Consider the following 14267-nt stretch of genomic DNA (forward strand, 5'->3'; position numbering starts at 1 on the left):
GAGTCCCTGCATTCAGATCTGTTGAGTATATCCAGAAGTAGAAATGCTGAATCATATGATAATCCTATGTCAAATATTTTGAGAAACTGCCAAACTGTTTTCCGTAGTGGCTATGCCATTTTATATTCCTACCAACAATGCCCAAGGGTCCAATTTCTCCACATCCTCAACAACATTTTTCCCCATTTATAGATCTCAGCCATCCTAATGGGTGTGAGGTGGTATCTCACTGTTGTTTTGATATGCATCTTCCTAATGACCAATGATGATGAAGGGCATCTTTTCCCATGCAGGATTGCACAGAGATCAGGAAGGTGGCTGAGATAGAATAATAGGTACTGGATTTGGCCTCCCTTCTGAAACAACTAAAAAAGGAGAAGAAAAGAAACCAGACAAAATACATGAAACAATGGTTCTCAAGACACTGGATATCAGACAACCCCTTAAAGTCAGGAAACAAAAAAATGAGTTCTACAATTGTCCCACCTTACTTTCTTGAGAGAATTTCCAAACCACACAGTAGAGGGGAAAACTGAGATGAAGCCCAATAGGTTCCCTGAGTTGAAGACAGAGCTCAGAGACCAGGCGGACCAAAGTAGCTCAAGTTCCTAAGAGAGAGTTGCACAGAGAACCCCGAATACTCCCTTCAGGAATTCAGCAGAGTACTGATCAGCATGTGCATGTGAAGAAACTATCCTAGGCCAGGGAAAGAACCAGCCAGAAGCCCAGGGTTTACAGAGTATCAGAAAACAGTACCTGTTACAGCCAGCCACAGTAGAAAAGCTCCTAATTCAAAGTATTATACATAATACTCAACATCTTCCTTCAGCAGTAGGACATAAGAGTAAGCACTTCCCCAGACCTACCTAACAAATCATAAAGCAACAACCAAAAGCATAAAAGTGTTTCAAAGTGCCTGTACCGCACAACAAAGTCCCAAAATATAAGAAGAAATTTTTTTAAATCCAGTTCCCAACAACATAAAATTCAGTCTGTATCCACTCACAAATTTCTAGGTATGCAAAGAAGCAGAAAAATACAACCTATAATGAAAAGAACTATCAATCAATACTAATAAACAGAAATGATGCATGATATATTTATAGAAAAAGCCATTAAAACTATTATAAACATACTTTGTTCAAAACACAGAGAAAGTATGATCATGGTAGGAAGAGACATAAACAACATAAGATTCATATCAAATTTTTAGAGATGACAAATAAACTGAATAGTATAAACAGCAGTTAGACACTGAAGGAATAAAAGGTTATTAAGCTAGAAGATATACAGATAGAAGCGATTCAAAATAAAACAGAGGGAAAAAATGATTCATAACATAACATCAACCAGCCTAGTTAATATACATGTTAATTTGGAGTCCCCAAAGGAAAGAAAAAGGCAGAACACTTTCCAAATGTGATGAAAACTTTAAACCCATATGTGAAGAATACAGTTACCATAGCAGACCTGGGATAGGTATCTTTTGAAAGCCTATTTGTAATGTTGATCCTTGTCTATCTCTGGGAACCTCGATTTTAGGAGGCTTTCCATCACTCCCTAAGTGGTAAGAGTGGTTCCCTATGCTGAAACTGTGCAAATAATAAGGCTTATGCTGACTACCTGTTTTCCTTCTTGAAATCTGAAATGTTGGTACCTGCTAGGCAGAGTGCCTACATTACCAGCCTCCAATAAAACTCTGGGCACTGAGTGACTAGTATGCTCCCCGGCCAGACAACAGTTTACACATTTTATCAAAACTCACTGCTGGAGCAATTAGGCATATCTGTGTGACTTCCCTGGAAAAGGACTCTTGGAAGAGAGTCTCCCTGGACCACAACTAGGCAAATCACAATCAAAATCTTAAAATATCAAGAGTGATACTACCTTCAGGATTCTTGAATTTTATTTTCTTTTTATAATCCTCACCCACACATATACTTATTACTTTTTTAGAGAGAGAAGAGAAGGGTGGGAAAGAGAGAGAGAAACAAAGATGTAAGAAACATCTATTGGTTGCCTCTCGCATACGCCCCAAATGGGGACTAAACCAGCAACCTAGGTATATCCCCTGACTGGGCAATCGAACCCATGACCTTTCGGTTTACGGGACAACACTCCAACCAACAGAATTAGCCAGGGTGCTTCAGCTTCTTGACAGCAATTCTGGAACTAGAAAACAATGAAGGCTTCAAAATTCTGAAGAAAAATTTTTTCCAACATAAAATTTTACACAAATTTTCAAGCACATATTAAAGGAGATAAATGCATCTTCTCACATGCCAAGTCTCACAAAATTATCTTTCACAAATCCTTTCTTGAAAGCTTCTGGAAGATGTACTCAATCAGACTGAGAGAGAAAACCAAGATAGAGGCAGACATGGAATCCAGGATTATGATGCTCCAAATAGGAAGAGGTAAAAGGAATTCCCAGAGAGGAGGTTAAAGGGCATTCCCAGAAAGAGAATGAAGGGAGACCTAAGGATGGCAACATCCACAAAGCAGAGAGGATGCTGAGTTCAAACTGGAGCAGTTAGAAAGTTGTGGGAAAGAGCACTCCAAGACAACAAAACTGATAATATGCCTATGTCTAAAAATCTTAACAGGAGGGCTATGCAAAAGTGAAAACATTAAACTATGTAAACAAAACACCAAAATAATTAACTGTAAGGAAAATAAAGAGTTGTGAAGGAAAAGTAATCATAATATCTACCTCAGTTACAAATATTATTTATTCACAAGTATGTCATGTTGAGTACTAATCTAACCAAACCATGATATATGTGCTCTGAAAGAATGGAGGGATGGGAAAAGTTCAGTGGGTAGTAAGTTGTGGGCAGGGGGTGAGGAGAGAACTCCATATTTTCCAGATTTAGAAGTACATTATAAGCATGTTATCTGGAGATAAGGAACAAAAGAATCCACTAAGAGTCAAAAGTTGTTATCCCTGAGGAAGGAGTGAAAGACCACCAAAAGGCTATGATTAATAAATGCCATAAAAAGAATAAAAATTCTGAACCAATTGTTCTTACCTTAGGAAGCTCAGAAACACTCTCTTCACTTTTCAAAGAATGACTGCTTTCACGAGAAGCCGAGTCTGATATTTCTACAGCACTCTCACCATCTTCAAATTCATTGTATTTATTAGTGTCTTCCCTGTCACTGTCACTGTCCCAATCAACACACTGTAGTTCATCTAGAAAATACAATTATAAACTCAATTTTATATAAGCTAAATACAATTTAAACCCAACTTTATTAATTTTAAATCAATTTTTTCTATTCTCAGGAGTTAAAAAAGATCTGCATTGCTCAATAATTTAAGTATGTATTTAAAAACAATGAAAAGTATATTCCTACTACTCTTCTCGCTGGCCATCCTATTTCTCCAAACTCTTACCCCACTCCAGTTCTCAAGTTACTACTTTTATTAGTTGTTTTGCATCCTTCTAGAGTTTCTCCAGCTTGTTAAAGCTGTTAATTTTATCCTTTCTGATGCTTTTTTACTTAACATAAATGACAGGTTTTTCCACATCAGTAAATATGAAGCACCTTCATTCTTTTCTGTAATATAGTATTTCATTGCACAGTTGACCCACAATTTAATCAATCCTCTATTAATAAAAATTTTGTCAGATTTTCACCCAATATTTTTTATAGATTTCTCATCAGTAATGTAACAAAGTAAATTTATAGTTTACTTCATAAGCATTATTATCTAGATAATACTTCTGCAAAATTTTAATTTGAAAGTTATATTATGTTCATATATCAAGTAACCAAATATACTGACTCTTTCCTGCATTACAAGGATCTGCGAGTACTCCTTCACAGCTGCTTCAGCCACTAAGAGGGCCAGTAAGATTATCTTGGCCCTTTTTGAGGTCTGATGGTAAACAATCTTACTTCCATATAGAAATAATATTAAAAATAAAAAATTTACTAGCTTTAATATCTAAAAGTAATTCAAAATAAAAATAAAAGAAAAATTTAAGCTAAGGTTAAAAGCATAAGATAAAGTAAACAAAAAATAAGTCTTTAATCAGATACTGTTGTTCCAAAAGATGAGGTAGAAGTCCAATGTAACAATTACAAAAACTGGAGGTCAGAGAGATCTTAGAAAAGCAGAGTGTATAAAGGCAATTATTTCCCGTATCTTACATCTCATTCACTCATGAAAGCTACACAAAGAAATACATAAGAAATTCTCTAAACTGCTGAGATAGCACTTCAGGAAGCCACAGAGAGCCTGAGGAAGAATACAAGTGCCCTCAGAGCTCCTGCCACTGCAGCCAGCATGGTACATTTGTGCAGCATTCATTCATCCAACAAAATCAGTGCCAACTAAGGGCCTATCGTGCCATTATAAATACAACAAAATACACACACACAGAAGAGAATACAGAACACTGCTCCCAACTTGGACAAGTTCACAAAGAACACTACTTACACTACAATGTGATGAGCACTGTAAAATGATCTACCATGTCCAAGGCTAACAAGACCTTTCATTTGGGCACAATAGTTTTATGAAACAAGCAAGACAGTTACTATTAGACTAAAATTTCAATATCACAGGTGAGAAAACTGGGTTTCCAAAAAGTTAAGAATTTTCCCAAAGTTACATTTAAAAAAAATCAAGAGGAAAGAAATTTTTAAAAAGAAAAATATTCTGACAATTTTAAGTCAGGGCTCTTCCCTCTCAACTCTAATTCTAGGCCTTAAATCCCCAAGACTCTAATTCAATACAGCTGGAAGAAGGCCTGGAAATGTTGTTTTTAAAGCTCACCTAGTAATTCTGATAAGAAGCCAGGTTCAATAACCACCAGAACAGTGTTGAAGAACATAGCAATAAAGTTAGACACTACTGGCTCAGAATATTAGTTGGCACATTTATTATGTGACTCTGGGCAAGTGACTTGACTTCTCTTAAATTCCAATTTTCTTCTATAAAATAATAAGGATACTTAGCTCATAGCATCTACTAGATAACAGAGGAAATAACATACATAATATCCTGCCAAGTGTCTAAGATAAAACAAGAACTTGATAAATGATCATTAAAGGCAAAAAGCAGAAAGTAATAAAGGAAGGAGAGAGAGGGAAGGGAAAAACAAAGAGAGAAGAAAAAGCTAGACAAGCAATTGTGCTCCCATTTTAATTCAGATATAATTCATACCTCACTATTCATCCATAAAAAGCATACATTTTTAACAATGAAATTATGTTCTGAGATGTGTAAAGACAAACCAAGTTTCATAACAATGAATCTCATTTAATATGGTTGAAATAACAATATTTAGCTTACGTACAAAGTCTGTCCAGAAGGTATCCAGCTATGTTATATGAAAAATAGAGACATTTATTGAAGAAGACACAAGATACAAAAAACATTGTACATAAGACAATGACCTCACAGTCCCCTTCAAAGTAGGCATCTTGGGACCTCACATAGTTCTCCCAATCACCATCAGCTGCCCTGTCATATTTTCCTGAATCTCATCAATGTCTGAAAGTTCTTCCCTTTCAATGGTGATTTTAGTTTTGGGAAAAGCCATAAGTCACAGGGCACCAAATCTGGGCTATAGGGGTCTGAGTCACCTGGGTGATTTGATGTTTTGCCAAAAAACTTTGCACAAGAGGATGTATGTGGTGTATGAGTGAGTGCATTGTCATGATGAAGCTGCCAATCACCAGCTGACTATAGCTGCAACCTTCTGAATCATCTAAATAGTTTCCGTGTAGGAATGTTCAAGCTTAACAAAAAATCTGATGCAGATTCATTGCTCTACTTGCTCAGTCATTATGAATGTGATGGCCACACAGTATACACGCTCACTCAATGGCGTCTACAACCCCCACTAACTAGCAAGTGAAGCCGTCATTATTCACGCAAGTGCATTCCATTCCACTCTCCTTGGCTGCAAGGTTAAATTAATGTTGCATAAACCATTCTTGTTATATTAACAATGTCTGGACCTTTTCTAGACAGACCTCATATAACCTTAAAAAACCACTTCAGTCCTGGCCAGTGGGGCTCAGTTGATCTGGCATCACCCTGTAAACCGAAAAGTCACTGGTTTGACTCCTGGTCAGGGTACATGCCTGGGTTGCAGGTTCGGCCCTCAGTGGGGGCACATGAAAAAGACAACCAATCAATGTTTCTCTCTCACATTGATGTTTCTCTCTCTCTTTCTCCCTCCCTTCCCCTCTCTAGCATCAAAAAACAAGTGTTTTGTTGTGTTTTTTTAAAGAAATCACTTCACTTGGCTATTACTAAAATGTCAACTGGTAGTTACCAGGATGTCACACAAAGTGGCCAAAAGAAAGTAACCACCTTTTAAAGGAGATGTCTATACAAAGGTAAGGTTGAGTAACTAAGTAACTAAATAATGTAACCTGTCAAAGTAAGAGTTAAAAAAAGTCAAAGTTTATTCTGAAAGCATAAAAACTTTTATATATCTTCAATGAGCTATACAATGGGGGACCCCAAACAAAAACGGAATTATCTTCTGGAGATGAGCCCTTTGTAGTACAGGCTTCCCCCATTAGATGAGTGTTCAAGGAACCCATCTGTGTACCAGCTAGCATTGTTGTGAGGCTGTGTTCAGCTTCAGTGAATTTTTTTTTAAAACTCTTTCAACACATTTGCCTATTTCATGACGGGTGATTTACAAGTGCACCTGCCCACACTGTGCTGAGTATTTGGTATTTTTTTGACTAAATGCAACATGACCCCTCTGCCCCACCCTCCCTATTCACCCAATCTCACCCTGAGAGACATCTTTTTGTTTCACCAGATAAAAAAAGTCTTCAAAGGGAAATGTTTCATCAATGTGGAAGAGTTGAAGCAAAAAAAAAAAAAAATGACAGAAACACTAAAAGGCATCAAAATCAACAAGTTCAAAAACTGTTTTGAGCAGTGGAAAAAAGGTCTCAATAGGTGTATTACAACAAATGGAGAGAGTACTTTGAAGGTGACTAAAGTTTAAACATGCAAGAATAAATACACAATTCTTTATACATACATTGCAGGGTTGTTTTGGGTCCCCCCTCATATATTTTAAAATATGTATAATAACATGATTTCCATAATTTTAAGTCTGTGGTTTCCAACTGCAGGCTAATTTGTATTATAGGGGACATCTGACCACATCTGAAGACATTTTTGGTTGTCATGACTAGACCTGGAAATGCTGTTCTTACCTAGTGGATAGAAACCAGAGATACTGCTAAACACCCTACAATGCACAGGAAAGCTCCTCTCCCAAACAAAAAATTACCTGTCTCCAAAGGGCAGCATGTTCATGGCTGAGAAATCCTGTTTTAACTCTCAAAAGCAGGACATAATATTGAACATAAAATGCCATTAGAACAGAAGCCCATTAGTAAGTTGTACTTCCACCACACATTGGTTGTCATAGTATTTACCCAAAACAAGTTGGAAAGGAGCCAATATGGGTGTAGCATGAAGTAGTTGAGAACTGGCTTTGTCATCGAAGAATTCCAAAGTGGAATCCAAACTAATTCTCACCATGTTCAAACATAAGTTGTTAACTATAAAAATACTCCTGGTAATACCTATCTCTTAGAGCTATTATAAGAAATATTAAATGAGAAAATATTTCTAATAGGCTTAGCCTAGAGGCTGGGACTCAGTAAGATCATACATAATGAATGCTAAGTATTAGAAAAGGAATATAATTCTTTTCCAATATTGAACCCAAAATATAATAAAAACTGAATTTGTTACACAATTATCAAGTTACCCACCTTCTGAACATAAAACTCCTGGTACAAAACCTGTCTATTCTAGAACCATGACCATTTCTTCTCTATCATTTCAAAAGTGTTTTACCTTCACCTGATTCATCACTTCCACTGGAACTCCAAGTTATTTCCGTAAGCCTACTGGTACTCTTAGATGTAACTGTTTCTGTTAAAGAAGAAGAAAATACATTTAAAAAACAATCACCTAATATAGTTACCAGAATGAGATTTAATGCACGTCTCTTTGACAGAGTTACTAATAACACACATTCTGATACCAGTGGGGACAATGTCTTATGTCAAATCTTCCTGCCTAAAATTGTATGTGCAACCGGGGTAAGATGCTTTAAATTGGGTAAGATGCTTTAAATTGAAGCCCTATTACAAGAAGAAAAAGAAGTAGAACTATTTGAAATAAGTTATAAAAGACAAGAAAAATGACTGGAGCACAAAAAGATAACACTGCAATAATAATGGACTGTTTAACATCCTAGAATACTTCCTAAGACAAAACAAAACAAAAAAAAACCAACACTCAAAACAAAACAAATCACAAACTACAAAACCAGAACTTATGTATAATAGAAATGCTTCTGTGCACCTCCTTTGCTGTATTAAGAGCAATGGTAACAGGAATACACTTAAAACTCTTAACAGAAAAACTTTAATTACACTAATTTTAAGATAACAGAACATATAGTTGTAAGAAATAACAGAGAAAATTTTTGTATTCTTTCCCTAGTTCCTCAAGTGATATTTTACAAAACTACATTACAACCAAAATATTGATACTAATACCATCGAGATATAGACAAGTTCTATTGCCAGAATACCTTATATTAATTTTTAAATTGTATTTTTCAAGTATAACTTACATTCAGTATTATTTTATATTAGTGTAAAGTGTACAGAATAGTGGTTAGACAATTATGTAATTTATGAAATGATCCTCCAGATAATTCTGGTACCCTACATAGTTACAATATTGTTGACTATATTCCCTATATTATACTTTACATCCCCTATTTTATAACTGCCAATTTGTACTTCCCAATCCCTTCACCTTTTCCACCCAGGCCCCCATTTCCTCTTCTGTCTGCCAAACATTAGCTTGCCTCTACATTTATGAGTCTGTTCCTGTTTTTTTTTAATTTATTTTGTTCTTAGATTCCACATATGAGTAAAATCATATGGTACTTGTCCTTCTCTGTCAGACTTGTTTCATTTAATATAAACCTCTAGCTTCATCCATGTTGTCTCAAATGGAAGGATTTCATTCTTTTCATAGCCGAGTTAACAACAGTACACTGCATATTAGTACCACATCTTCTTTATTCACTCTGGTGATGGAGACTTATATACCTTCCATGTCATGGCTATTGTAAATAACACTGCAATAAACATAGGGAAGACAGCATCCTAGGTCCATGTGTGAGGAGGACTCAACACCAGGACACTGGTGACTGTCCCTCTAGCCCTCACCTGGAAGCCATACAACTCAGTCTCTTTGTATGACTCTGGTGCACCCCTAGCTGTTTTTCTATTCATGTTCATAATTAACCTAAACTGCTAGCATTACTAAAATTGTCTATCCTTCAAAATATAAAATTAAAAATAAATTGTTCAGAATAACATAAGAATCTGTATTGATTTAAATAGCTAATAAAAATAAGCTATGTAGTTGCTTGCAAAAACACATTATCAATCTTTCATTATTTTGTACCTGGAAAAGTAAATCAAAAGGAGGTGGATGGCTACCTATTGAATGTGTCTCCCTAAAATTCACATGTTGAAACCTAATCCCCAATGTGATGGTTTTAAGAGGTGAGATCTTTGAGGGCTCCACTCTCATGAACAGAATTACTGTCCTATTTAAAAAAAAAAAAAGCCCCAGAGAGATCCCTGGTCCCTTCTGCTATGTGGTAAGGCACAGGGTACTGTCTCTGCACCTTGTACTGAACTTTCATCCTCCAAAACTGTGAGAAATAAAATTTCTGCTATTTATAAATCACCCAGTCAATGGTATTTTTGTCAACAGCCTGAATGGGCTAAGGAAGGAAATTAACAGTATTCTTGTGATTATATAACAAATTCATGGAATAAGCCTATGAATTATAGGCACTTAACTGTATAATTTATATAGGTAAAACCACTACAAGGAATTTATTAGTCAGTAAGTCATTTTATTTGCGGAAAAGAGTTATTCTTGAAATCATGTCCCATTCCAGTGAAACTCCAGGAAGGACACCAGCCAGACTATAGGAATACTTACCACACATGTGTAAACATCTCTGGGTGTGCACTATGTGCCACGCACTATGTTAGCACCTGATGTTATGGGTCTAACACCAAAATTTATTCATATATTAAATTTAACACCCAGCATCTTAAAATAGGACACTATGTGGAGAAAGGGTCTTCACAGAGTTAATCAAGTTAAAGTGAGGTCTTTAGGATGGCCTCTAATGATAGTTATCATTATAAAAAGAAGTAATTTAGACACAGAATTAGACATTTAGAAAGGGATGACAATATGAAAAGACACATGGAGAAGACAGCCATCTATAAGCCAAGAAAAGAAGCCTAGGGAAGATCCTAAAAGGAACCAACCTTGTCAATACCTTCACTTTGGACTTCTAGCCTCCAAAACTGTCAGATATTAAGTTTCTGTTGTTCAAACCCCCCACTTTGAGATATTTTATTATGGTGGCCTTAGCAAACTAATATACCTAAGGATATAAAGATGAGCAACAGAGAAGGGTATGCCCTTAAGAAAGCCATGGTCCAATGAGGAGAAAACCAGGTCAACATAATCTTAAAAATTTAGTAATGCATCTCAAGGATCAGATTTCTGACCTCAATAACAAAATTTTTGCAGGGTATTTCAGGAAAAAAATATTAGTTCTTATTTACTTCATAGTTCCATTTTGTTTGGTAAATACATTTTTTTAAAAAAAGTTCTGCCTTCTTAATCACTATCACTATATACAAAGGTTCCAGTCCTTTTTAAGTTTTTATTTTTCCATCTCCCTTGAACATTCTGGCAAAATCCTTTGCTAACATCCATATGCTTTCTTCTGTCACCTCTTCCCACCTCCTCTACTTCCTCCCCTTCTTTAGTCTTCTCTGGTTCACAGTCCTTACAGATGAATAAATAGAGACATGGAGACATGTCTCTGCCTTTTTTGCACTTTGCAAAAGTACGTTCTCCCACTTGTTTCCCAGCTCAGATAAAAATATTACTTCTACACACTAAAATTTCTGTTAATAGCCTGCCTTTCATACTTTAGATGCTACCAATTTCAAATAAACCAGTTCAGAGAAATGCCTTGAACGTCTTTCTCTATCAATTTCTGTTTGTAAGCTTTTGTTAAATTATTAACAAAATTATCTTGCTTTTGCAAGCTGCTTATGCTGTAAAGTAATTATACACAGATATAAGCTCTTCCAGCCTTTCAGAATATACTGAACATTCTACAGAGTAGAAAGTACAGCACAGTAGTAAGTCAAATACTGGGTTGGTCAAAAAGTCCAGTCAGTTTTTTCTGTAAAATAAAAGACACATTCTTCATTTTCACAAATAACTTTATTGATTTGGATATTTTGAGTATGCTGGCTATCTCCCACATAGTAGAACACTGGTTATTCTCAATTAATGTCTCAATTTGATAGCTATCAATTTCAACTGGTCTACCCAACCAATGTCCAGCAAGAAATCTCCAGCATAAAACTTCGAAAACCACTTTTAACACATTTGATTAGTCATAGCACCTTCTCCATACACTGCACAAATCTTTTTGTTTTTCAGCTGCATTTTTACCTTTCTTGAAATAATATGGCATAATATGTTGAAATGTTGCATATTTTCTTCCATCTTCAATATTAAGATAGCTACACAAAAATTCACCAATTGTTATAAGATTTTTTAAAAGATTTTATTTATTTATTTTTAGAGAGGGAAGGGAGGGAGAAAGAGAGAGGGAGAGAGAAACATCAATGTGCGGTTGCTGGGGGCTGTGGCCTGCAACCCAGGCATGTGCCCTGACTGGGAATCAAACCTGCGATGCTTTGGCTCGCAGCCCACGCTCAATCCACTGAGCTACTCCAGCCAGGGCCAATTGTTGTAAGTTTTTTTTTTTAATGCACGCTGTTATGATAGATGTCACAATACAATCTATCACAATTGTTTCAAATGAAGTTAAAGACAGCTAAACCTACTAGTGTCACCTAAGGGAAAAAAACAAACTTTTGGCCAACTCAATCTATACTGGCATGAGGAAATCAATTCCAAAAGATCCTTTGTAATTAGATAAAAGCCAGCAGAGGAAATCAATTCCAAAAAATCCTTTTTTAATTAGATGAAAGGCAGAAGAAAAGATCTTTTTGTAATTAGATAAAAGTCAAATCCAAGTTGAATTTAACTATACTTAAAATGTCCAGAGAAAGATATGCCACAACTATAAAATATTATTTTCTCCATACAATATATTTTGATACTTTCAAAATCAGAATTAACTGACCTTTGAAAAATCACAGCATTTGGCAGGACTAAGAAAAGTTAAATTCTGCAGACCCATTAGAAGATTATGGTATTACAAAAATATGTGTGACAGTTTATTTTATAATACAGAATATTAGGAATTTTTTAAAATTTGAGAAAATTTATTTTCACTTGCAAAAAAGAGCCCTCTTAAATGTTAGTGAAATAATAGTATAGCTCAAAGTGCTTAGTCTCTTATTTACAGTTTTCCCACTCTGCAGAACTATGACCAGGCTTCACATAGTTCTTTTTACCATCAGACATAATAGCAATTGAGCCAGGCATTTTTCTTACTTTTATTTTTAAGTTCACAATAATCCAATAAGGCACACATTCTTAGTCCCATTTTCCACATGCAGAAACTGACACTCAGCATGTTTAGCTTGCTTCCCAAGATCACAGAGTCAGGACACAGTCAGGATACTATGTGCCAAACGAGATCCCTGAAGTCTCAAACCCCCACTCTCCCTGCCCACCGACAGCATAACTGAGTGTGGCAGCAAAGTCAATGCTGCCTGATACCCCAGCCCTCTTTTTTCTTACTAACTAAAATTTTATTAGAGCAGCAACACACATTTTTAAAAATCTTTCGTTTCACTGAGGTCTCTTTAGTGGAGGTAGCCAAACATAACAGGTTCTGGCCAAAACTAGAGGTCCTGGAGAGGGAATTTCTTCCCAGACAAAAAGTTTACTTGGAGAAAAATCTTCAGGCTCCACATTCTTCCTGAGAACTGGGCCTGAAGAAGTCAGCTTCCACCTCATTAGCCACAAGGACATACCCCACACTAACACCACAGAACTCAGAAAGAGCCCCATTTTTTCAAACACTCCAACAGAAACTCTATTTGAAACTCTAACGGATAGCTTTCCTTAATTTGCCAGGTAAGGATTTCATTGCCTTAAGTAGTGTAAGTCATAATTTTATTTTGCAAATGAGAGCTTTTTTTAAACCTTGGAGCTATGATCCTGAGCTAATCTACCAGGCTCTGTTGATAACAATGAACCCAGAAAGAGCACACACAAAACTTTAATAATTACCTATAGGAAGTAGGAAAAATGGAGTAGTAACAAAGGTGAGAGAATTCTGAAAAACAAAAACAAAAACAAACAAACAAAAACCCCAAACACCTTATTATATTATTTGAATGTTTTTTAATATGAATATGTAATCTATTCAAACTATGTAAATAACAGTTTAAAAGAAAGCAAATAAATCATAGAAGATATATTATCCTTATATCTTTTCTATCAAGAAATCAACAAAATTATTACCTTTTTTGGGACTAGCAAATAATTCAAGGTGCTTTTCTGTAATAGTCTTCTTTTCAGCTGCTAATGACTGCAGATAATAATAAAAATAAACAACAACAACAACAACAACGTAGTAATTTATGTGGCCAGGGCTAAAAACCAACAGTAACTCGTAGAATATTCAAAACCTTAGCTATACCCACCTTAACATGTCCCTCTGTTTTCCTTTATTTATATTTACCAGTAATTATTCCCAAAGCGCACATTCTTCATATACTTATAATTTTTTCCTGAATCTAAACAAAAAGCTGCTTAACATTTAGCTTATAACAGTATTCTTCCATATTGTATTTTCAAGATACATTTACAAAAATTAACCATAATATCTCACTGCCAAAAAATTCTGAATATATATGCATTTCATAAATATACCTCTTATAAAGAAGAGGATGCTCAGTGTTCTTTTGAGAACCTTCTTCTCAAAAAATTCTCAGTAGGTGTTCTCCATATACAAACAAAGAAGTATAAAGGGTCTGCATGACATAAATAGGTGAATACTAACTTGCCACAGTTATTAAAGGGATTAAAAAATGAGGGAAAACCCTGTCTGGTGTAGCTCAGTAGTTTGAGCATGGGCTGCGAACCAAACGGTCGCCAGTTTGATTCCCAGTCAGGGCACATGCCTAGGTTGTGGGCCAGGTGCCCA

The 14267-nt window shown here is 35.6% G+C and overlaps 1 protein-coding gene across 3 annotated transcripts in view; it reads right to left on the minus strand.

Moving 5' to 3' along the window:
• Positions 1-14267, minus strand: part of SPIDR (scaffold protein involved in DNA repair) — a 388722-nt gene that overhangs the window by 363011 nt on the left and 11444 nt on the right. For 2 of the 3 annotated variants that reach the window (XM_045849423.1, XM_045849421.1), the window contains exons 3-5: positions 13583-13649; positions 7859-7936; positions 3033-3196 (exon numbers count right to left, since the gene is read on the minus strand). In XM_045849423.1, the coding sequence (XP_045705379.1) occupies positions 3033-3196; positions 7859-7936; positions 13583-13649 (309 nt within the window). The remainder of the gene's footprint in view (positions 1-3032; positions 3197-7858; positions 7937-13582; positions 13650-14267) is intronic. The other variant, XM_045849422.1, reaches the window with a different exon arrangement.

Source organism: Phyllostomus hastatus, unplaced genomic scaffold, assembly GCF_019186645.2.
Source record: "Phyllostomus hastatus isolate PE091 unplaced genomic scaffold, TTU_PhHast_1.1 phas_contig_65, whole genome shotgun sequence".
Lineage (NCBI taxonomy): Eukaryota > Metazoa > Chordata > Mammalia > Chiroptera > Phyllostomidae > Phyllostomus > Phyllostomus hastatus.